General features: G+C 36.4%; 1 protein-coding gene across 5 annotated transcripts in view; it reads left to right on the top strand.

Annotated features, from left to right (window-relative positions):
* The window catches only part of OPA1 (OPA1 mitochondrial dynamin like GTPase), an 86222-nt gene that overhangs the window by 25054 nt on the left and 35064 nt on the right, over positions 1-26104 (top strand). For all 5 annotated transcript variants that reach the window (XR_004625698.1, XM_034661068.1, XM_034661089.1 and 2 more), the window contains 14 exons: positions 2735-2839; positions 5885-5971; positions 6679-6792; positions 11154-11234; positions 11360-11434; positions 11733-11804; positions 11888-11987; positions 12323-12453; positions 15251-15323; positions 15410-15482; positions 17034-17149; positions 18018-18082; positions 18844-18920; positions 24897-25062. Coding sequence is in view for 4 of the 5 variants with exons in the window: in XM_034661068.1 (XP_034516959.1) it covers positions 2735-2839; positions 5885-5971; positions 6679-6792; positions 11154-11234; positions 11360-11434; positions 11733-11804; positions 11888-11987; positions 12323-12453; positions 15251-15323; positions 15410-15482; positions 17034-17149; positions 18018-18082; positions 18844-18920; positions 24897-25062 (1335 nt within the window). In the remaining variant the exon portion in view is untranslated. The remainder of the gene's footprint in view (positions 1-2734; positions 2840-5884; positions 5972-6678; positions 6793-11153; positions 11235-11359; positions 11435-11732; positions 11805-11887; positions 11988-12322; positions 12454-15250; positions 15324-15409; positions 15483-17033; positions 17150-18017; positions 18083-18843; positions 18921-24896; positions 25063-26104) is intronic.

The following is a 26104-nucleotide window of genomic DNA, read 5'->3' as shown; positions in this document are numbered from 1 at the left end:
TTTAAGAGAGCAAAATTTGGAGTGATTTGATGATACAACCTTATTCTCAATAGATGTAAAATAAATGCAAAAGTAAATTGAGAAATAAGGAATAAAAAAGACATTTGGTAAGTGTGGCTAACTCCTTTATGTGTAAAAACCTATTTTTGAGTGAATTTTGTACTTCTAATTTTGAAGAAAAACTGCTGTGGAAAAAACAAGTGGGGAAAAGGGACTTGTTCTTACAAAGACCTATTCTTGCATTTTTACATTGATAGGCTAATTAAGTCATATAGTAAGTTGATTTGAGTCTACTATAGTTCTGGTCAGCCCTCGGTATCTTTTGCCTTTACTTCTCTAAATTCCACAACTAATCAGACAATGGCTTTTCTAAATGTATTTCTGGCACTAATTTGAAAAGCTTTTCTCCTATAGTTGGCTATAAAACTTTCATTATTTTAAAGACATGTTATTCTGTACAATCTGATGAGTAGGTAAATTATAGTGCAAAATTGCCATATCACCCATTCCATCATTAGTTAATATGTTGTTATGATTATTACTATATTATAATGTAATATAAATACAACTGTAATATATAACCTAGTTATGTTAATTTACATGGTTAACAATGATGTGCAATAATTAAGTTTTTGTCTTTAAAGAAAACTTTTTTTAAGGGGGTCTCTTTTTAGGGAAAAATGTACAAGGGACCACCTAGATGAAATTATACGGTGTATTTTTAAAGGCTTCCTGGCCAAGCATTTCCAATCTTCAGTTCAGCCAGAGGTTAGGAGTCATTGGTCTCAAAGTGTGGTCTCTGGAGCAGCTGCATCAGTACCCTTCCAGGAGCTTGATAGAAATGCAAATTATTGACCCCTTCCTAAACCTCCTGAATCAGAAACTCTAGAAGTAAAACCCAGCAATCTTTCTTTTGTAAAAGCCCTCAAATTATTGTGATGGATCCTTAAGTTTGAGAACTATTGGTCTCGATCTTTGGAGGACAGCTTAGTAACACATCTCTGCAGAATCGCTAAAGATTGGCACCTATAACAAAGAATGGTTCCATCCCCAGAAAATGTAGACCCCATAATTGATTCCATATTTACAAAGACATGAGCCAGTGGAAATCCTACCACCCTTGTATATCCATCGATATCAACTCCTTGATTTGTGCAATTTGTAACGTCAGCCAGTGGGCATTGACACAAACACTGTATGAATAATTCCTGATATAATAAACCCTGGGGCTATCTGTATCAGTGATTTGCCATAGAAATACAATGCAAGGCACATGTGTAATTTAAAATTTTTACATTCCAAAAAGGTAAAAAGGAATAGGTAGAACGGATTTTAATATATTTTATTTAACCCAGTAAATTCCAAATTAGTATCATTTAAACATGTAATTAGTATAAAAATAGTAATGAGGTATTTTATTTATTCATTTTTTTTTATTGAATTGTTAAAGTGTGGTGTGTATTTTACACTTAACACTTCATCTCAGTTCAGACTAACTATATTTCAGAGTGCTCAGCAGCTCCAGTGGCTAGTGACTACCATATTACACAGCAAAGATCTATGTATGTCAGAATTTTGTTGTATATATTACATATACAACGTATAAATGAACACGTGTTTTTAAAAAATGTTTATAGTAGAATCTAGCTTTTAGTTCTGCCTGTCTCATATTTCGGAGTTCTACTGCAGAATATGCTTTTTTAAAATTTGACTTAAGTTAGACATTCTCTGAGGATAGATGCCTGATATCCTGTTATTTACTTTGTTCTTGAAAGATTACAACAACCCAAAAATTGTCCTAGGAATGATCTTCCGTTTTGAAAGGCATGATGTTATACGTCAGACATAAACGTTCTGCTGGTAGGAAGTAGTAGTTCTTAAGAGTGTCTGAACATTATTCATGTTTAGAGAAGAAACGATAGTATACAAACTGAGATGACCAAGTAGAAAAGGATCACATTTATTTGAGAAGAAAAGTGTAGCTAAGCATCTACTTTGACAAAACAAACCGTCTACATGTATTAGTCTTCTTTAAGTCTGTTTTTATGTCAGTATTTAAAAAATTAATGTGTAATCTCTGGCCTTGGAAACTTAACCAGAATTTGGAGAGTTTGAGCTCCTTGACATATATTTAAAGCTGTGACCTTGGATAGGCTACCAAGGGTCCCTAACCTCAGGTCCCTAATCTAGGTAACCTTAGCCTCATGTGAAGACTTGAGGAAGCTAATGCTGGCAGAAACACTCAGTATTGGGCCTGTCACATAGTATATGCTCAGATGCTATTAGCTGTTGTTATTTTATATCATTTTAATATACAACATAAAGTAATATGAGGAATGGAAAGAATTTGAATTTTTGTCAATTGTTCCTATAGTAAAGACTTAAGTTTTTGAAGTAATAGGGAATACTGTTTCAATAGAGTGTACTTAAGAACTTGCTTCTTTAAATTCTTACATTTTAGTATTTTTAAAAAATTCAGCTTCTTCAATGTAAAGAGCAAACTGTTTTCCAAATAAAATGCCAAATTATAATAGAAAAATGAATTCCACTGTTTGAGATAATTTTCATAATTTATTTTATTCTCTCAACATTTTCGAAGAAGCTTTTTAAATGAAATAATTCATTTTAAATATTCAGGAGCTATGACTTCAGGATTTTGGAAGATTTTAATTAGACTTAATTAAATTATTAACTCATCTTTTTCTTATGTAGTTATGGTGTTATTTTGTTACAGTTAAAGTACCAGAGGATCTTGGAACGGTTAGAAAAAGAGAACAAGGAATTAAGAAAATTAGTGTTGCAGAAAGATGACAAAGGAATCCATCACAGAAAACTCAAGGTATTTTCAGTTTACTATTTTTTTATTTTTTATTTTTTTATTTTTTACTATTTTACTAGTTCCAGAACTTTGCCATTTCACATTGTGCATTCATCAATACCAGTTTTTAAAGCTGTAATGTGTACTGTCCTTTTCTTTCTAACCTGATATCCTTGGGAGATAGGGAAGTCTTTTCCTATATTAAGACACTTCATAAATTATAGTCTCCAGACATTTGTTTCATACAAGACCCATAAAATCTTCATCCTTTTAACAGTCATTTCTTGTGAATCAGTATATTTTTCTGAAAAACCCCATTTGTCTTTAGGCTTATTTAATTTCTACAGCTATAAAATCAGAATTGTGAGTTGAGGGACATTTAGATATACCTTAGCATCATAACTTGTATTTTCAGTAAATGATTAGTNTCTACTTTGACAAAACAAACCGTCTACATGTATTAGTCTTCTTTAAGTCTGTTTTTATGTCAGTATTTAAAAAATTAATGTGTAATCTCTGGCCTTGGAAACTTAACCAGAATTTGGAGAGTTTGAGCTCCTTGACATATATTTAAAATGCTGTGACCTTGGATAGGCTACCAAGGGTCCCTAACCTCAGGTCCCTAATCTAGGTAACCTTAGCCTCATGTGAAGACTTGAGGAAGCTAATGCTGGCAGAAACACTCAGTATTGGGCCTGTCACATAGTATATGCTCAGATGCTATTAGCTGTTGTTATTTTATATCATTTTAATATACAACATAAAGTAATATGAGGAATGGAAAGAATTTGAATTTTTGTCAATTGTTCCTATAGTAAAGACTTAAGTTTTTGAAGTAATAGGGAATACTGTTTCAATAGAGTGTACTTAAGAACTTACTTCTTTAAATTCTTACATTTTAGTATTTTTAAAAAATTCAGCTTCTTCAATGTAAAGAGCAAACTGTTTTCCAAATAAAATGCCAAATTATAATAGAAAAATGAATTCCACTGTTTGTTTGAGATAATTTTCATAATTTATTTTATTCTCTCAACATTTTCGAAGAAGCTTTTTAAATGAAATAATTCATTTTAAATATTCAGGAGCTATGACTTCAGGATTTTGGAAGATTTTAATTAGACTTAATTAAATTATTAACTCATCTTTTTCTTATGTAGTTATGGTGTTATTTTGTTACAGTTAAAGTACCAGAGGATCTTGGAACGGTTAGAAAAAGAGAACAAGGAATTAAGAAAATTAGTGTTGCAGAAAGATGACAAAGGAATCCATCACAGAAAACTCAAGGTATTTTCAGTTTACTATTTTTTTATTTTTTATTTTTTTATTTTTTACTATTTTACTAGTTCCAGAACTTTGCCATTTCACATTGTGCATTCATCAATACCAGTTTTTAAAGCTGTAATGTGTACTGTCCTTTTCTTTCTAACCTGATATCCTTGGGAGATAGGGAAGTCTTTTCCTATATTAAGACACTTCATAAATTATAGTCTCCAGACATTTGTTTCATACAAGACCCATAAAATCTTCATCCTTTTAACAGTCATTTCTTGTGAATCAGTATATTTTTCTGAAAAACCCCATTTGTCTTTAGGCTTATTTAATTTCTACAGCTATAAAATCAGAATTGTGAGTTGAGGGACATTTGGATATACCTTAGCATCATAACTTGTATTTTCAGTAAATGATTAGCCTACTTTCTTCAGTTTTATAAGACTTAACATATTCTTCTGGAAGGTTTCTTTGGCATTCTAAAGCATATTTGTAAAAAGCATATGCTGATATTTTTATCATCAGCACATTGGTAATTACCATTCTCAGTAAGTTAAATCTCATTATTGCCCTCTAAACCAAGCTGTATGTGCTGAATTAAGTTGAAGTAATATTTTTAACTTCTATCTCATATAAGTAAACAGAATTTATATATAGCAAACCTACAATAAATCATGGTGTATGTATTCTGAAGCCAAGGTCCAAAGATAAGTAGTTCTAGTTTAACCAACGTGTATTAGTAGTTCTGATTCTAAGTCATGACTGCATACAACAGATAATATCATGGCTTTATTCATAAGTTACCCATGGCAGTTGAGAAAAGTCATGTCCAAGTGTTAATGAGAGTTCACTTCAGAAATGGTATTTTCTCTCATAAAATGACATGTTAATGAAAATTTCAAGAATTTCTTGTTTATATTTTGGTGGAAGGGATAGCAGTTGCTTTTCATTTAATTACTTCTAGGTGTTACGGGATGAAAGAAAACGTAGGCCCTCGTTTTGTTCCTACCTTGCATTGAAACTTGTCTTTAATTATTAAATGCTTGGCATACTAGTCCTTTTTGTCCTCACTTGTTATTTATTTGTTCATTCGTTCTTTAGATACTTTCTTGAAGTTTATTATTTACCAGGTACCATGTTCTGCCCTGGTTCTAGAGAGAAAAACAATGCAGGGTGTCTGCCCAACTGTCACAGTACACTTACTCATTCTTACTGATTTAACAGTCTTCTTGGTGATTTCTTTTCTACTTTTATCCTTTCTTCAGTTTCTCTGTCTGTCTCCCTNGGTTCTAGAGAGAAAAACAATGCAGGGTGTCTGCCCAACTGTCACAGTACACTTACTCATTCTTACTGATTTTACAGTCTTCTTGGTGATTTCTTTTCTACTTTTATCCTTTCTTCAGTTTCTCTGTCTGTCTCCCTCCCTCTGATACACGTACCAAACTTGATAGGGGATGATTTCCTTGTAGTTGGTCACCTGACTTCTTGTTTGGCCTTTATGGTGTTAATGGTCTTCCTTTGTTGAGCATTTAATATTAGCTCTTCAATATTAAACAGTAACTTCCCGCTTTTAACATTTAGTTGGCAGGTTAAGAAATCCTCAGTTAATGTCCTGTATTAAATCAGCGTATTTCTAAATAAAACAAATTGAATGAGAAAAAATTGAATTCTATACTGTTTTACTATGAAAGTGTATTTATGTAAAACATTTTGGATTTATCAGCTTTTTTTTCTCTTGACACATCTGATTTTCTTTAATTTGTTCATTGTTTAATATTAATTTTTAATATTTTACAGAAATCTTTGATTGACATGTATTCTGAAGTTCTTGATGTTCTGTCTGATTATGATGCCAGTTATAATACACAAGATCATCTGCCAAGGGTACGTGAAAAATTAATACCTAGGGAACTTGATCTTTAGCAAAAGAACACTTTAGGTTTTAAAAAAGTTACACACACACATATATATACACATACACACGTATACACACACACACAGTATAGCCACATACATACGGACACACCACACAGACATAAACAGAGACATGTTTTTTTACCTATATGATATTATTTATGCACTCTAGATGATGTCTTAAGCATTGAATGAATGTTGTTTGACTATTTTGGTCCATTGGCTTATATATACTTATATGTAATGAAGCAAGGTTATAAGGTATTTGGCAGTATGTATTTGTAACATCCATGAAACTAAAATACTGGAACAGTGGATTAAATAAGTCAGTGAGTGAAGTTTAACACCATGGAATTGAAAATATCTTTATAAAGAGTAAACTAGCTGAGGAAAAGATTTGTAGAACGTGAATGATCTGGTTTTAGACATAGTGGTTTAAATAGCACAATTTTTATTAAAAATTTGGTTATAAATAATGGATCCAATTAATATTTTGCTGTTTATATTTTCAATATGCATAGAGGTAATGACCATCTTTGTTTTTATGGATGGGATTTTTAAAATCATTTAACTCTAAGTATTTTAAAAGACTCAAAAATCTCCATGGTATTTCAAGTCTATTTAAATATAAGTTTGTATTTAAAAATCGGAATTGATGTTATTTGTTCTATGGTAAGGTTGTTGTGGTTGGAGACCAGAGTGCTGGAAAAACTAGTGTGTTGGAAATGATTGCTCAAGCGCGGATATTCCCTCGAGGATCTGGGGAGATGATGACACGCTCGCCGGTGAAGGTAGGACAGTAGGCCAACTGGATGAAGCTCCTCAGGAAGGTAGCTGCTTCAGTGAAGGGTGTTCATTATATTGAAATGAAGAATTGTAACTAACAAGAATTGATATGTAGCACTGGGAATTAGTCCTGTTGTGGAAATCAGTGGAGGCACAGCCTGGAGACCACGGTGACAGGAGCGGAGTGGGTGATGGAAGAGAGGTGAGAGAGGAGGACAGAGGCGTGGTGGGGCCGGGCTGCACTGAGCCACTGTTAGGACTCTGGATTTTANTTGAAGTGAGGTCAGTGAAAAGCTGAGTCAGAAAATGAGAATATTAGAAGTGGAGTCAGTAAATGTAGATAATTTTCCAGTTTTACTATAAGAGGCATAGAGCAATGGGGCAGTAGTGGTTGAAGTATGTTGGGTCAAGGGAAAGATATTTACATACTGATTGTAATGATCTAGTTTGAGAGGTAAAAATGATGATATAAGAGAGGGGGAACAATTGATTGCAATAGCAGAGTCTTTGATGTAAAAGGCTGGGACTCAGCATGCAATATACAGAAGTTCTAATAGTTCATCTGTAGTCACAAGAAGAAAGTCTATGGCTTCAGTCTTCATTCAACAAATATTTTTTGAGTGCTTAATACGTTCCGGCACTATTGTAGGCAGTGTGTTGGTTAAGCAAAACAAAGATTCTTGCCATAATGGAGAATACGTTCTAGTAGGGGAAGCAGGCAATAAATAATAAGCAAAATAAATGACTGAATTACATAATATGTTAGAAGGTGGTAAGTGTTGTGCCAAAAAAAAAAAAAAAAAAACAAACAAACCCAAAAACGTGGAGCCAGGTAAGGGTAGGGTGCTGGAGAGACTGCATTGAGAAGGTAACATTTGAACCGAGGCATGTGGATATCTAGTTTAAGAGTGTTCCATGCAGAGAAAAAGTTAGTGCAAAGTCCCTGAGATGGCTAGGTGGCTGTTTTGTTCAAGGCCAGTGTGGCTAGAGCAGAGTGAAGAGTAGCAGATGACAAGATCAGAGGAATAATGGGAGGCAGGAGAAAGCAGATCATTAGGGCCTTGTTGGTCATTGCACAGACTTCAGTTTTTATTTTGAATAGAATAAGGAGCCAGTTCAGGGTATTGAACAGAGTAATATTTTTTTTTTTTTTTTTTTTTTTGGAGAGAGAGTGCTAATGTGCATATTAGGGTGGCAGGGGTGGTGCAGAGGGGGAGGGAGAGAATCCCAAGCAGACTCCGTGCTAAGTGCAGAGCCTGACACAGGGCCTGATCCCAGGACCCCAAGATCACGACCTGAGCTGAAATCAAGAGTTGGATGCTTAACCAACCGAGTTACTCAGGCACCCTATAATATACTACTTTTTAAAAGCCTCACTGTGGCTGCTGTGTTGAAAATAGGCATAAGTAAGGTTAGAACTAAGGAGACCTATGGGAAGGCATTGGAGAGTTCAGGTGATTCTTGGACCAGGGAACTAGCCACAAAGGTGGTGAGAGATGGTTGGATTATGAATTATTCTTAAAGCAAAATCAGTAGAATTTCTTGATATACTTGATATGGAGAGAGAGTAAGCCAGTTGTCAAGATGATGCCAGTGCTTTTGTCCTGAATAAATTACAGCATGTAATTGACATGGGGGTTCTGGAGTAGAGTGAATTAGCTCCAGAGAGAAGATTGGGAATTTTGGACTTGCAAGGGATATTAACAAATAAATAAGCGGTTGGAAATACAAGTTTGGAGACCTGGGCTAGAGACATAAATTTAGAAGTCATAATCAAATATCTAAAGGTGATATTTAAAGCCATGATCTTACTGGATAAGATCACCGAGGGAGTGAGAAAAGAGAAGACACAGGATGAAGGGTTGTGCCCTGGGCATGCCCAAGATTAAGAGGTTGAGGGTGGAGCAGACAACAAAGGAGCTTCTCAAGGAGCCACCAGTGCAATAGGGGGAACCAGAGCAGTGCAGTGTACTGGACGTCAGGTCAAGAAAATAGCCAGGAGGAGGTGGTGATCAGCGAGATCAAGGAGGATGAAGACTGATAATTGGCCACTTCACCAGTGGAGGCAATGAAGTAGAATATGTGCAAGTTTCCTTCCCTTGCTTCTAGTTGCTTAGTGAAAAGAGAGGCTAAATTACAGCTGTGAAGCAGAGAGAGGGGAGAAGGTATTAAAGATTGAGCTAAGAAGTCTTTCTAGGCTAGTGGTGACTCCAGAAGTGAGTTGATGAGAGAAGGCAAGGTATAATAGGATTCCTGAGCCATACTAAGTCTCCATTAAGATCTGTGGATACAGGGATGCCTGGGTGGCTCAGTCAGTCGAGTGTCTGACTCTCAGTATTGGCTCAGGTCATAATCTCAGGGTCATGAGATCGAGCCCCGTGTTGGGCTCTGCTGGGTGTGGGGCCTACTTAAGATTCTCTCCCTCTGCCCCCCTTCCACCCCCCCTCCCCCTACTCGCACATGCATGCTTTCTCTCAAACAACAAAAACAAAAAAAACCTATGGAATAAATTTGAGGGAAAGCTGAATGGTTGTGTTTTTTTTTTCTCTTTTACTTTAGCTGGTGGTGTAGAGTAATTGGAGAATTCGAAAATTGACATCACCAAGAATGAAGGCTAGAATAGACAATAAGGCTGATGGCTAAAATCCTCCAGAAATGAAGTCTCTTCATAACTGTAGCAAGCAGTCTAGTGTGATTCATATAGAGTGCACTGTTCTGGGTCTGGGTGTAAATTCAACTATGTTGCGTAAAACTAGTTTCTTTTCCATTGCTCTGTGCTTTTGTGTGAGTGCACCAAACTTTATAGATCCATTTTACTATTGATGGGCACTTGGGATATTTCCAGTGGGGGGGAAATCTGACTGTACCTTACATCTTGCTCTATAATCATCTCTAAAAACATTGTAAACCTACCTTCTACATTGCTACCAGCACTCTAATTGTAGCAGCTGTTACATGAATAACATGATGAATGATGTTATAGTAAAATAACGTTATGAATGATGTTATTAGGAAGGAATTAATTTTCTTCTGACAGTCGAGTAAATCATGGACAGATTTCCTTGAAACAGTCAAGGCTGGTTTCTTTCCAGTTCACCATTATACCTCTAGAATTTACCAGGACTTCTCCTCCTTGATGGACTCTAAACTCCAGATTTTTGTCTCTCCTAAACAGATTGCCAAAATCTTAACTTAGCATTTTAGCCTCTTTAACAGATTCTTTCTGCTTTGTTAACTGATGTGCAAACACCTTATGGGGAAATTGTGCACAAAGGGTAGGGCTTGGTTTTTGGAGATTCATTTCTACTGTCTATTTTTTTCTGGGGCTTTAGCAGCTTAACCCAGGGCTGCTTGATACCCTGATCTCTGATCCTGTCTCCTCAGCCCAGTAAGACTGCTTTGAGTTTTAACCTTTTCTCTTATGCTGCCCTCTGCTACAGATCTGCAAGCATCCCTGTGCTACAAATCTGCAGCCATAGGAGTGTGCCCCTAAAATCCTCTGGGGTCTTGGACTGAGTCCAGGCTGCCATGGTTGCTCTCTGATGCCTTCAAACAGCTGAGTTTTGTTGGTTATCTAGCCTGCTTAGCTAGTCTCAATAGAAGGAATTGTATTTTAAGAGTGAAATCGGATCATTATAAAGAACCTTGAAAAGTTACAATTGAAAAGTTAAAATTGAAAAGTAAAGGAATGTGAACTTTAGAAGTTCTCACGAAAGCCCTGACTGTTGATATAAAAAGTTGTTAGAAAATTCCTTATGCAAATGTCACTCACTCCTTGGGTGAAGGCTGCCTTAGCTCCCCTATGGTCACTCTTGTGTGCACCTAGGTTTTGCTACACTGTCCTGTTAGCTCTGTGTATTTTTCTCCCAGGAGGTAGCGAGCTCTAAACCGGGGACAGTGGGTTCTTTGTTTCCCCTCCTGCAACACTTGACACAGTTAGCCCTCAATAGATAGAAATTGAATAAATGAATCGTCCTTTACCTAAGTTGACCTGTGAAGCTAAATCCATGATTTTGTTTTGTTTTTCAAGTTTTAGGTTGATGGTTTTGTACTTACTAGTCTTATAGCATTGACCAGGAAAGGAGGGGGCATCAGCATTTTATTTTAGGTTATGAAAGATAAAGAGTAGCCAGCAGTCTTGTTGGGAAATTATAGCACATGCGACAGAGGTATGAACAATACAGATAAAAAATTCTGTAGTCTCTGCACTGCTATGTTGACAGCCCCCAGGGATGTTCCTGATATGTACTGTGAGGGGATGCCAGGGTTTATGCAGTGCAGTGGGCCTCTCTAGACCAGGTTAGTCCTATGGGATCAGTATGATTTGTAAATGCATTACTACATCTCAATTTTCCATTAATCTCAGGTTACTCTGAGTGAAGGTCCTCACCACGTGGCCTTGTTTAAAGATAGTTCTCGGGAGTTTGATCTTACGAAAGAGGAGGACGTAAGTAGAATTTACGTGAGGTTCATGTGTGTAACTTTGTAACTCATATAAGCTTATGAAAAACACTAACTGGAATATTTGTTAGCTGAAGATTTTCATAGGATTTTGTTGTTTTCCATTAATAGCTTGCAGCACTAAGACATGAAATAGAACTCCGAATGAGGAAAAATGTGACAGAAGGCTGTACTGTTAGTCCTGAGGTAAGTGTTGTAATTCATTTTAACAATGTTCTATGGAAATTCAAAGTTGATGATTTGAGATAAATCATGATACTGACACTCATGTTTAGATTGAAGCTATTCTAAGATACGTAGATTTTGTTTTAATATTCCAAATAATGTATCATTTTGTGAGTAATTTTCTAGAATAATTAAAAGGATCAGAAAATGAGTAACTTTTTTTCTGAATGGATGAGATACAGAATTTTCAGAATGTATATCACTAATAAAACTGCCCCCCACAATGAGCTTTGTTTTGTTTTGTTTTTTCCCTGAGTAGACCATATCTTTAAATGTGAAAGGCCCTGGACTGCAGAGGATGGTGCTTGTTGACTTACCAGGTGTGATTAATGTAAGTATATACAAAATCTGTATTTTGTCTTGTTCCTGTTGTGGAAAATCTGTATAATGACATTTAAAACCTTTTTCTTCAAGACCGTGACATCAGGCATGGCTCCTGACACAAAGGAAACTATTTTCAGTATCAGCAAAGCTTATATGCAGAATCCTAATGCCATCATACTATGTATTCAAGGTAAATCTTATCAAAAGGTTTTAACTGCACTGATATACTTCCTTTTTTAGCAATCTAAGCATTGTTCTAAATCTGCACGTTACATAAATATACAGATAAATGTCCTGCCCTCCCTAAGTCATTCATTTTATTAATAAATAGAATTGAAATTGGGAATATTTTGATAAATTTCATTGTGGTCATCACAGATTTTTATTGGCTAGAATTTCTTTTGATAACTAAGATAAATGTATTGAAATTTTTCTTACTATAATATAGATATAAGGGTATAGCATATAGAAATTTTAAAATCTACTTTGCAGTTGTTATAGTGTCGTTTTTCAAATTTTTTTCAGATGGATCTGTGGATGCCGAACGCAGCATTGTTACAGACTTGGTCAGTCAAATGGACCCTCATGGAAGGAGGACGATATTTGTTTTGACCAAAGTAGACCTGGCAGAAAAAAACGTGGCTAGCCCAAGCAGGGTGAGGGCAAGTTCTTCATTGTGAGAGGACAGATTCTTTGTACAAGCTTCAGCTATGATAGGGACGAGTGATGAAAACAGAAACAAACAAGCAGACAAAAACTCCTTGTGGAATACTTTAGTGGGATTTTACTTCTCATTAAAAACAAAGTATTAGAAAGTTACAGTAAATTACTTAAGTACAATTTTGAGGTATAAATAAAATTCCATAATTTCAGTTTTTTTGCTTCAGAAATTCTTAGAAAACTGTTAATGTTGCTTACTCTAAATAGTCTTGTATGCTGACAGTCATTAACCACTTGTTAATTAACCACAAATTAATAATGATTATGGTGGCCTAGTGACACTGTAGGTTCCTTTTGGACATTGNTTGTTTTTTTTTTTTTTTTTTTTTTTTTTTTTTTTTGCAAACAAACATTACCTTTCCTAACTGATCAAAGACTATGAAGCAGATTTTTATATAGGGAAGGTACTTGGTTGGTGTCAGGCCTCAGCATTCTTATCCATGCTCCACCACCAGCTGGCTGTGTTTCCTTGGGCAAATCTTGTTACTTCTCTGCATCTAGTTAGTGCATAATCCATCCTATTAAACTAGTCGATCTCTAGGGTCATTTTCATATCTGAAATTCTGCAACTTTTACATGGGATTCAGTGTCCCTCCTGTCCTTCTCCTGTAATAATGAAAGAGTTTTATTTCAAAGTAACGGTGTGAGTCTTATTGGGGGCAAGTCCTGACTTAGGGCATGTTCTTTACTTAGTTGTAAAGGCAGAAGGTAGTGGTTGAGAGTACAGAATCTGTAGCCAGATGGCTTGGTTTCAAATGCTGGCTCTGCTCTTTGCTAGCTGTATAATGTTGGGTAAATTTGCATACTTTTTTAGTGCTTTCAGCTTCCTTATCTGTTGGAAATGAAGGTATTAATGGTACTATCTCATAGGTTACAAAGATTTAATGAGTTAAATATTTGTTGTAAACTGGTTAAAATAGTGCTTGGCACTGTCTTTTATATATGGTGGCTATCATCCGTTATTATTATACCTTGATCCTCCGTAAAACGACTTCAGGTATACGTACCCATCCGTTGTGCCACTGCTTAGAATTTCTCTCCTTCCCACCTGAAACTTTCTGTGAGTGTGCCTCTTGTGCTGGGTTCCCAAGAGAGACCACACCGAAGTTCACCGATTCTGTAGGAGGACTCAGGACTCTGCACATCGTCATCCTTACACCTAACATCTGTTAGCAGTGATTGGATACAAGGCAGAATCACAAAGGCAAAAGTACAAGAGCCCTCTCCCAGTAGAGTCCTGCAGGAAACCCTGAATCCCTCCAACAACAAGTTTCTCATGAGAGAGTCAGCCCCTAAGGTTTTTACTGGAGGCTGTTCATGTAGGCACCCTCAAGTTCCAAAATTCCAGACGCCCAAAAGAAAGCAGATATTAGCAAAAACCACATTACTCACACAATCAGCCACTGTTATGCAGGGAAAGTTTTGTATCAATGTGGGAATTGTTTACCAGTGAGATCCTCAGATGCCAGCCAAGGATGGGCAGGCCTTTCTGAGGACAGCAGTCTCAGGCCTGCTATGTTAACTCTTCTCTGCACAGCCTCCATGACCTTTGCTTTGCCGTATTTTGAGCAGGAGGGCCTGCTGTGGTGGCATGGTCCTGGTACGGAGGCAGGGAGAAACAACGTAGAAGCGAATTCTGTGCCTCCTTCCCATGTCTCTTCATTTCTTTCATTCCTTTCCCCTCTTCTCTAGGATAATGAGTTTGTATTTCTTTTGAAATGCAGTGAAGTTTGTATCAATCCTTTTTTATACCGAAGAATCAGCATTAGCTCAGGGTCATAACTTGTCTTAGAGGAGGAATTCTCACTGCAGTATTAATGTGAACCGGCTTCTGGGAGCCGGAACTCTTAAATTGTGTGAATGATAGATCTCTATGCAAATACGCATTTTTCTGAGGACAGTCTCTAGTTTTTATTACATTTAGAAAAGGGTTTTTACCCTAAAAGAGATGAGAGCCAATGGATCCCAATATTTTTAAAAACAGAGTAAGATAAGACAAGTCCATCTTGGTTAGAATTTATCTATTTAAAGAAGAGTATGGGAAAATAATCATCACAGCTGCCATTTATCAAGTGCCTCTGTGTACCTGACACCATGGTACGTATCGTAGTGCCTCAGATAATCTTCTCAGCAGTCATTTTGAAAAAAGTAAGTAGCTTCTTAGGGCCTCATAGCTAGTAACTGGTGGAGCTGAAATTAAACTAAGGCCTGACCCCAAAGCACTACTCATCATTCCAAGTTTTAATAATGTATCTTAGGTCTTAATAATGTATCTTTTAGTGTAGTGAAATTAAATAGATTCGTGTTTTTCTCTCAAATAGTGATTGAAAAACATTTTAATACTTTTGTACAATTTGTGTATTTGACTGAACATACATATATAGCATTATTAAATTTTCTNTATTTATTTATTTGACAGAGATAGAGACAGCCAGCGAGAGAGGGAACACAAGCAGGGGGAGTGGGAGAGGAAGAAGCAGGCTCATAGCAGAGGAGCCTGATGTGGGGCTCGATCCCATAACGCTGGGATCACGCCCTGAGCCGAAGGCAGACGCTTAACCGCTGTGCCACCCAGGCGCCCCTGAAAAACATTTTAATACTTTTGTACAATTTGTGTATTTGACTGAACATACATATATAGCATTATTAAATTTTCTTTCTGAATGGTATGTTGTGCTTTAAAGAAATTATATAAACGTATATCTCACATTTATTTCCCACTTTTAAAAATAGATTCAGCAGATAATTGAAGGAAAACTCTTCCCAATGAAAGCTCTGGGGTATTTTGCTGTTGTAACAGGAAAAGGTATGCAAAGATGGATTATTATAATATAAGTTTTTCTTGTTTTCAAGTAAGATTAATTTTCTTAAACCTCCATCATCTTTCCCTAGGAAACAGCTCTGAAAGCATTGAAGCTATAAGAGAATATGAAGAAGAATTTTTTCAAAATTCAAAACTCCTAAAGTAGGTGTATGGTTTAGATATTTAAAGATTTTGTAGTGAGGGANATGGTTTAGATATTTAAAGATTTTGTAGCTTAAACTGTTTTCACTTAAAAGTTTGTTTTATAGCTGTTAGTTTAACATTGAATTTCCAGAATTTTCCCCAGACAGTGATCTGTAGCTAATAGACAAGTCCTCAGACTACTCAGAATTAGGAGCAGCTTATCACCTGTACATGCTGGTGTAATAAACTGCCGCTTGGGCTGTGGGCACTGAAAGACAACACGGACACCTCTTTAGTTGTTTTACTTATGAAATGATATTTAAAAATCACCACTTACATTTTTATTTAATTATCTTTTAAAGAAACCCGTCCTCCTGGTAGTTTGTGTTAATTTTATTATTTATTTGTTTTTTAAGGAAACTCTACCCCTGACATGGGTATCAAACTCACAACAAGATTTGCACGCGCTACCAGAGCGCCTGGGTGGTTCAGTCGGTTCAGCATCCACCTCTTGATTGTGGCTCAGGTCATGATCCTCAGAGTTGTGGGATCAAGCCCTGCACTTCGGTGGGGGGGAGGAGTCTGCTTGAGATCCTCTCTCCCTCCCTCTGCCCCGGCCCCCCCACTCATGCCCACACTCTCTCTCAAATAAATAAATAAGTAAAATCTTTTTTTGTTTTAAGATTTTATTTAGTTAGTTATTTGAGAGGGAGCGGCTGAGCAGGAGGAGGAGCAAAGGGAAAGGGACAAGCAGACTCTGCTGACGCAAAGCCCAACAATGGGGCTCGATCTCATGACCCCGAGATCATGACCTGAGCCAAAACCAAGAGTCAGATGGTTAACCAACTGAGCCACCTAGACACCCCTTAAATAAATATAATCTTTAAAAAAAAAAGAGTTGCATATTCTACCAACTGAGCCAGCCAAGTGCCCCCAAGAGTTACATTTTGAGTACATGTATTAGGGTCTCTTCCGGTATTGGGGAGAGCTGGAATGGAGAGTGGGGATGTTAAAGGGGTATCCCTAAATAGATATTGACAGAAATAACACAAAATAAGATCCTGACAAAAGCAAAAAAGAATAGCTAAAGGACAACAAATTATATTAAAACCTTATATATGGCATCTTAAAATGGCAAGGTATGTTTGCATCTGTATTAGTATAGTAAATCAAGATAGCTTTTGCAAACATAGTCTTGTGTATTATCTCTGGGGACCAGAGGTGACAAGCGTCTGGAACTTAGCTGTCCGGCATGATAGGCACTAGCCTCAGGTGGTTATTTAAATTTGAATTGGTTAACTTTAAAGAAATTTAAACTTCTGTTCCTCAGTCACACCAGCCATACATTCCAACGGCTCAAATACCCATGGGGCTAGTAGCTACCATGTTGGGTATAGCTCAGATGGAGGACATTTTCTGCATCATCCAACGTTTGTTTTATTGAACAGCTCTGGTATAAAATGTGAGAGGGGCTGTTCTTGTTATATTATAAGCACATTTTCAAACGTGGTGAGAGTGTTGTCCTTTTTGCCATTTTTATGTACTGTTGCCCTTGTTATTTTTTAACAGGACAAGCATGCTAAAGGCACACCAAGTGACTACAAGAAATTTAAGCCTTGCTGTTTCAGACTGCTTTTGGAAAATGGTACGAGAGTCAGTTGAGCAACAGGCTGATAGTTTCAAAGGTAAGTTGGCTTTTTAAAATAGGCTAACGACTTCAGACATTTTACTAATTGGCAGCCTTAGGTATCCAGCAGATTCTTTATTCCTTGAACAGTTGCTTTTTAGTTCATTTTCTATTAGCTAGCCTGTGGGAAATGGAAAAAAATATAAATTGTCAGTCGTTGTTCAAGAACGCTTTGTGCTTCAGAGGAAACATTGCAAGGAGCACTTTGCAGAGTCAGAATAGAAAGTTTGCAGTAGTGTTTGGGAGAAAGCTTAGTAAACTACAGAGGACTCAGATTCCCCCTTTTCAGGGGGAAGATAGGAATGGTTTTGGGAGGCCTGGCAGCCTGTGCTTCAGCTATGTTGTCCTAGTTCCTGAATCCCACACTTTCCTGCTCTGTGGCTTTGCTTCCGTAGTTCCATTTGCTGAGAGTGTACTTTTCTTCCCTTTTCCCACTTGAGAATTCTACCTGCTTAGTCCCTCAGCAACCCTATGAGTATTGTTATTGTTCCCATTCTACAGAAGAGGAAAGTGGGGCACCAGAGTAACTTACCTAAGTGTTGCACCCAGCATCACACGCAGTAGATCATAGACCCAGGATTTGAATCGTGGTGATGTGATCCAGAGTCCATGCCTTTAGCAGCTGTACTAAGCTGTTTCAGCTCTGTGTTCTGTGGATTGAAGATGGAGAAACTGAAGTCAAGAAGATTGGTTTAGAAAACTGTTGCAGTAGTGAGATTCTGAGATGTTGAGAGCCAGAATACTCAGGAACCATAGACGCACACTCAGAAATTCAGTTAGTACAGAGATATGTGAGATCACCTTTAACCACTGCAGCTGGAAAGAACGAGAATCCTGAAACCGGAACATCTTTCCTTCTTCCTCAGCAACACGTTTTAACCTTGAAACCGAGTGGAAGAATAACTATCCTCGCCTGCGAGAACTTGACCGGGTAATGTTTGCATGCCTCATGTATTTCGTATAGGTCTTGTTTAATACTGTGCTCTAACAGAATTTATGTTGATGAACAACATCTGGTAAGCTTTGGTTTTGATCATAGGATTACTAATTTAGAGCTGCAAGAATACAGTTCTCTGTATAACTGCAAGGGTGTAGTTATCTCTTCTACAATAATTTAGATTATTTAGTACATAATATTAAAAAATAATTATAGATCATAAGATGCTAAAGCAAGTGTTTAAAAATGTTTTCTGAAAAAGCAAGGAACATTTCTTTAAAGGTCTTACAGAATTAATATATTTATGTAATGTAAACTTTTTAAAATCATACATCAACTTTTTTTACCTTTTCAACATTTACTGTGGAGAAATAGACTCTAATTTAGTGGGACTTAAATATTGGTTTTCTTCGATTTTAAAATGCCATCTGTTGTAAAACAGCATCAGTTTACTAATGCTAGTAGACTAAATTATTATGTATCGATATTTTCACGTAACAAATGTTACATGAAAAACTACTCTCAGAATTGAATGAATAAGGTAGACATCTGTGTCCATGTCTTTGTCCTTATCTAGCTACTGGTATTCCTGAAAGAGAGAATGGGAAAGAACATTATTTGCTGATCATGCATGCTTTCGATGTAAGCTCAGCCTACTAGCCTGTCAGAGGCCTTCTTTTTAGTGATCTCTGAAACTCATGGCAGGGCAGATTGATCTTATGAAAATCTTACTTACTTGTATCTATATTACCTAGAACGAACTATTTGAAAAAGCTAAGAATGAAATCCTCGATGAAGTTATCAGTCTGAGCCAGGTTACACCAAAACATTGGTGAGTATTTGACCTTTCCTCAAAAGATTTTACTATATGGATTATAATGAAATACTAAAATTTAGATTGATAAAGCAGTGATTTATTGTAGCCTTGGCTCATCCCCCAAAACAGTAAATAGTCAATAGCGTAAAAAGTATTTCTTGCAAAATCTAGCCGCTGTTATAGTCTAATTAGGTATTTAAATACAATAAATTATGTATTTATTAAGTATCTTTCAGAAGAGATATTCTGAAAATTGCTTTCTCCATGGTCTTTTTAAATCTTAATTTGTCTTAGGCTTTCTTTACCTTGTATATAATTTTGATTTCTGTCAAGTCACTTAGGCAAAAGTTTCATCAAGTTGTGTTTTAGATAAAGATCAGTCTATCAAAACTGGTTGCTCTTACCGGGGAAGGGAGGGAAAAATAAAACAAGACTAAATCAGAGAGGGAGACAAACTATAAGAGACTCTTCATAGGAAACAAACTGAGGGTTGCTGGAGAGAAGGGGAGTGGGGGTATGGGGTAACTGGGCGATGGGCATTAAGGAGGGCCTGTGATGTAATGAGCAGTGGGTATTATTTAAGACTGATGATCACTGACTTCTACCTCTGAAACTCGAAATACACTTTATGTTCATTAATTGAATTTAAATAAAAAATTAATTTAAAAACCTGGTTGCTCTTGTTAAATTAATCACAGAGAACAAAGCTATAGAGAAAATTAATTTATAAAAGGAAAAGAGTATATATTTTCAAGTTCTCATTTCTGAGTAAGAACTGTTGGTGCTTTTCATAATTTGTGCCTCATATATTTTGTACAAATAGTATTTCAAATTGAATTTTATTGGACATTTTTTTAAAATAGCAGGTGTATGCATCCTTCTGAAAAACAGTCATGCAAATCTCTTTTGGGGCAAACTGTCACCTTCTAATTATGTTTACATGAATTTTGGCGAAATTGGACATTTTTTTAAAATAGCAGGTGTATGCATCCTTCTGAAAAACAGTCATGCAAATCTCTTTTGGGGCAAACTGTCACCTTCTAATTATGTTTACATGAATTTTGGCACTCTTAAATTTGTTGGAATAGGGCACTGAAACCAAAATAGGTTCCATGTACCTATAAATAGCCTTGATTTTTTTTTGCAACCCTATTTTAATTAAATTCCTTGTGCATAAATTATCTTTCTAATGAAGTCTATAGTGTTTTTAAGAATTTAGCATTCTTGGACTAGAACTATCCTTATTGCCAGTCATTATAAATATTTTTTGTACTTCTTCTGTTTGCTCAGGTGAAGATGATCCAAATTGAGCCTAGAGAGTAGTGTCCAGTCCTTAAATTTGAATTCAGTATTGTTTCCCCAACTCAGTGTCCTTTCTTCCTTGATAGTGAACCCTTTTCTCTCTTCAGGGAGCCAAAATTTACCTATTTTCAGTCTCCTCTCCTAATCCCAAAAAGGATTCTGATCTTATCTATACTTGTTGATTGATTAATCAGGTATATATACAACCCAGCTTATCTTTGTTATTATTTGCATTTTAAGCCAGTTCTGTGGCTTTATGTAAGCCATTTAGCTTTTGAAATTGCAAGAGATAATGTAGAGATAGTGTATACACACACACACCCGTGTGCACACAAAGAATGAATACTCCTTGCCATACTAGGTTGTATGAGGATAATATTCATAAAAAGTGACTTGTAAACTATTATTACTAATAATGCTCTTTATGGGAGAAAAATATGGTGCCTCTGTAAATTCCTGGCATCATCAAATGAAATGGTTAGTTTCGTTTGGGCAGAGCAGTCGGAAATCAAAGTATACCTGCACTAAAGTGAGCAATGAAGATAGGGGTCATTTACTTAACATGCAGGTGGCTGAAGGGAATTGTGAAAGGATGAGAAGCCTGTATGTCCAGGCTGCCTATTGAGAAGGGAAGGGAGAGAGGTAGCACATCTGGCTGCTAGAGATTTATTCTGTGAAATGCTGGATCAGATGATTCTATATCTTTTCATCAGCTTTTTTTTTTTTTCAGACTCTATAGCTTGACACAAACATAGAACAAAATAGCAAGTCCTAATTGTAACTGTTCATACCACACTGAATTCAACTGCATCATACCCAAAACATTTTACTTTTGTGTTGTAGCAGTTATTGTCTTAAGTAGTATTTTGTTTTTGCATATGCCTTATGTGGTATTTTAGGGTGCATGACTAAGATATTAATTATTTAATTGCCAGGACTGTTTGATCTATATTTTGATCTGGAAGCAGTGTTACAAGTATATCACTAAACATGATAGTTTATAATTTACTTATAGGAGTTCTACTCTACTGTAACTGTATTTGGAAGTTGTTGGGGGTTTATATTTGACATATGACGCATGAGGCAGAAACAGGCTCTCATCATTTCACGCAATATACCTGATCATCAGAAATTGATAGCTGACATTAAGCAGGAGAGATTGGTATACCATTCACATTATGTGACCATTATTATAGATTTATCTCTTTTTCATATGTCATTTAGGATAGCTGGCTGTATTGATAGAAATACACTTTTTAAAAATGGTATGAATGGTACACATATAACTTTTGGTTAAAAGTATTAAGTTTATTTTGTTAAAAGAGTGAAAGGAAAATGGGAATGCACAGTGGAGTCCCCTAACTCAGAGTTGAGGAATTAAAAAAGATTTCTGATCTCATAATCCTAGATTTAAAGGGTTAAAGGTGTTAGGAAGTGACAGGAAAATTGCAGAGCCCAGGAGGTGAGAGCAGGGTGACACGAGTAGCTGAAGGCTGTTACCTGTGGCTTTAGCACAGAAGGAGGCAAGTGACAGGATATAAAACAGTAGATGCAAACAAGATCAGATTATCAAGGGCCATACATGCCGTGTTCAGAAGCTTGGAATTTATCCCATGAGCACCGAGGGCCACTGAATAACTTTGGGGCAGATTTGCATTTTAGAAAGATCTTTGTAGTTGGGAAAGTGGAATGCTATGAAGAAGGGGGCAGTGAACAAAGAGGCAGTTGCTGTTGAAATTATGTAGATGAGAGGTGATGGTGGCTCGAATTTGAATAGTGGTTGTGCAGATGGAGAAGAGGAGACAGTTTTGATATATCTGAGAAGTTACCTAGAAGATAGAATTGACAGGATTTAGTGATGGGATGTAATGGAGAAGCCAGTTAAACAGTGAGTACATTTCTATCCAATAATTACATTGCTGTGAATTTGTAGGAATGAAGATATATTTGACAAGGATGAACATATAAGAATCTTCACTGTTGTTTTATGTATAAGTGTAAAAAAATTGAAAGCATATGTATTCTATTTGAAATTAACATATTTGATTTATTCGTAGAGTGAATTACTGTGGTGCCATTGAAAAATATAGGATGTTGACATGGAAAACTGTAACGTGCTTTTAATTTTTAAAGTATTTATAAAGCAGTCTGTGTAGTATGATCCACTTACGTAAACACACAAATATTTATGCAAGCATTAAATGTTTTTATTGATAAATTAAGCTGTGAATAGTGATTGTACTACTGAAAGAGGAATTATGGAAGACTTCTTACATTTTCTGTATTGGTTGAAATTATTATGTAGATTGAGTCCTCTGCTTTGAAACAAGGAATTTCCATTTTGAAAAGTGTTTTCATTAAAATGGAGTATAATGGAGGTAAAGTTCCTGGAGAAGATGAAGGGAATACGTAGAACTATAACGTTAATTGTATTTTGTGTATTTGTGGAATTTTCCCTAAATGATGGCAAAATTTAGGTTGGAAAAGTCTACAGTCACGTACCATATGCTAGGAAATGTAAGTAGGGGTGCACGTCAGGGTGGAGGACAGTGTAAGCACATGCGCTGGCCGCAGCACAGGGATTTTTGCGTGAGAGTCGAGGACTAATGGTCCGAAAGAGAGATTGTGAGGTGAGGAGAACATGGCTTCCACTATAACTCTGAGCACCTTAGGTCAGCAGAATGTAAGGACAACCACTGCTGGAAGGGAGAGCCAGGAAAGGTTTGAGGATGTAAGGAACAGGGAAAGAATGAGAATGTAAAGTGTTTTTTTTGTTATGGAAAAGAGTATTGGGGGCACAATAAGTATGATTATGATGAAGGGGAGCAGGGGGAGTGTGGACAGAGGACAGCAGCTTGATGGTGAAAGGGCAGGATGGGGGGTGAAGGTAGATGACAGCAGCTAACCTGTGGTGGATTAGAAAGCAGCCTCCTGTGAGAAAGTTACCTTAGGCTTGTCAGGATTTGATGGTCTGGGATTTTGTTATTACCTCCTTGAAAGGGTGTCTGGGATGTCACTTCCTGCCCAGACTCCAAGGAAGAGATAATAGACCAAGTCTGTTCTGAGACAGGAGCAGCAAAAAGTCTGGTGGTCAGAGGCTGGATCCTGGCCTTTTGTTCATCTTTCAGAAATCTTGAATTTGTGTTTAAAATTATATGTGAACATGAGACCCTGAGAAGCTTTTTTTCTTCCAGCTTGCTCCTAAAATTTTCCCCCATCATTATCTGTCATTAACACCATGACTAAATTGACTTTATCCTTTTGGTCCCCGGTGGTGTATCCTTTCTTCACACTCTTTGGTGTTCTGGTTGTCACTGAGAAAAGACCCAAAAGTTAGCAAGGGGGAACCAGCAGCTATAAACTAATTGACTCAGTAGACTCGATTTATACAAGATGTTGAGTGAATATGAAGAGTTTTGGATAGAAGAGATTGTTGACACTCCTCAACCAAGAAAATTGCAGCTTGGCCTTTGGACAGCAGGGATGTTTCTGTTACCCTGAGCTTTATGGCTGCATAGTAGAGGGTTGAGGTTACTCTTGACAATGAACACTTTTGGTAAGTGGAATATTTTTGTGTGGTGTAATGTTATCTTACAGTGGAAATTAGTTTGGGAGAAGCCAAATAAATATTTTCTTGAGAGTTCAGTTTTTTTTTTCCTTGATTGAAATAGTTGTCTTTTTCTTTTAAGAGATCTGTGTTCTTCTAAGATGTCTTTTAAGGCAGGAAAGATTCTCAACTTGATTATCCATCTTTTGTATTGTTATCTTTATTTATCATGATGTGTTAGATAGTTTTACTTTTTTACTTACAGTTTTACTTAGCAATATCCCGTAACTTCTCTTTGTGCTGTGGTCTGATAAATTGTTAAAATTATACCAAGAAGTTCTCAGACTTGGACTCCACTTCACAGTCAATACATATAAAGTACTCATTAATATTAAGCAAATAAGCACCTGAAAAGATGGTCAGAAGTATTAGTCATTAGTGAAATGCAAATGAAAACCACAGTGAGGTACCACTGTAAACCTGGCAGAATGACTAACCGTATCAACTGTTGGTAAGATGTAGAGCGTCTCATCCTGTGCTGGTGGGAATGTAAAATAGTTTAACCACTTTGAAAAACTATTTGGCAGTACCGTAAAAAGTTATTTATATAATTGCCGTATGATACAGCTCTTCCAATCCTAGATATTTTACCCAAGAGGAGCAACAGTGTATGTCCATACAGTGAATGCTCATAGCAGCTTTATTTGGAATAGCCAATAATGGGAGGCAACCCAGATGTCCATTAGCAGGTAAATAGATAAACAGATTCATATAGTGGAATACTACTCAGCAATAAAAAGAAGCGAAACATTGATATACAGCAATATGGCTGAATCTCAGAATATGCTGAGTGAAAGAAGACAGACAAAATAAGAGTATACTGTATGGTTGCATTTATATCCAATTCTAGAAAATATAAGCCAATCTCTAGTAATAAAACAGATCCAATGGCTAGAACTTTTGGAGATGACGGATAAGTTTATAGTCTTGATTGTGGTGATGCACACAGGTGTGTCATATGTCAAAGCTTTAAATATGTGCAATTTATTGTAAGTGAATGATACTTCAATAAAGCTGTTTTTAAAAACAATATTATTTAAATTTGGTGTTTTTGAAACTTTTTTTTTTTTTTTTAATTTCAGGGAAGAAATCCTTCAGCAGTCTTTGTGGGAAAGAGTATCAACTCACGTGATTGAAAATATCTATCTTCCAGCTGCACAGACCATGAATTCAGGGACTTTTAATACAACAGTAGATATCAAGCTTAAACAGTGGACTGATAAACAGCTTCCTAATAAAGCAGTAGAGGTTAGGATATAATTTAATTAAATGGGTAAGAAGCATTATCTGAAGGGAGTAGGAGCAGTGAATTTTAGGTTTTATTCCCATTGCAGCCACTGTCTCTCCTTTGGGTCATTATGCTCCATTTATTCTTTACTCCTCATCTCTGTGTTGGGATTAATCTTAATGCTACTACCAGTGACTACCTACCGTTATAAAAATTTACTAATTGGTATAGTGCTGGTCTGAGGGTATTGGTTCTATTCCAAAGATAGCATGTAACAAAACCAGCAAAATTTGCTTGAATGTGATATGTTTTTAACTTCNGCTGGTCTGAGGGTATTGGTTCTATTCCAAAGATAGCATGTAACAAAACCAGCAAAATTTGCTTGAATGTGAAATGTTTTTTAACTTTTTCTGTGGTTAAGGGTTCCATAAGGAAAATGTTTAATGGATAAAACATTTCATTTATTGATTTTCTGCAGAGCTCAGTTATACTTAAATAATCATTTCCTTAGTTAGGATCCTGCCGGAAGGTTAGACTAGGAATTATAGGGAAGTACCTTGAAGAATGCTTTTCTGTTACACGTGGTCTCTACCACTTAGTAGCTGTGTGATCCTTGGGCTAGGTGCTTAAGCTCCCTGTTTATTTGTACATTAGGGATGATAATGTTGCCTACCTCACAGATTGTTATAAGGAGTAAATGAATATGTATGTATGTAGTATGTAGACGTGCCTGGCTCACAGTAACTGCACAGTGCCAGCTGCTGTTACTGTGATGATCGTCATCTAAGTTGATCTGCCATGCGCATTGCCTAAAGAGTGATTATTCTCGCAAAGACTCAGCGTGTCCTGTGCTTCCGCGTGAGGTTGCTCACAAAATGGGGATCAGTGTTAAAGATAATTTTATTTTTCATTACCTTGAAAATGTCAACTTTCTAATTACTTGGGTGTGTTTCCCCGTTCTCCCATCCTGTTCCACTCCTAGCTTCTTCACCTCTTTTCTCAGCTGCTTCAAGCTTTTCTTTAGAAGAACTGAGAGCTGTTCTATCAAAGCTGTGTATAGCT

This window comes from Ailuropoda melanoleuca, chromosome 1 (genome assembly GCF_002007445.2).
Source record: "Ailuropoda melanoleuca isolate Jingjing chromosome 1, ASM200744v2, whole genome shotgun sequence".
NCBI lineage: Eukaryota > Metazoa > Chordata > Mammalia > Carnivora > Ursidae > Ailuropoda > Ailuropoda melanoleuca.
Note: the sequence above shows the minus strand (reverse complement) of the source record. Positions and strands in the feature narration are given on the sequence as shown.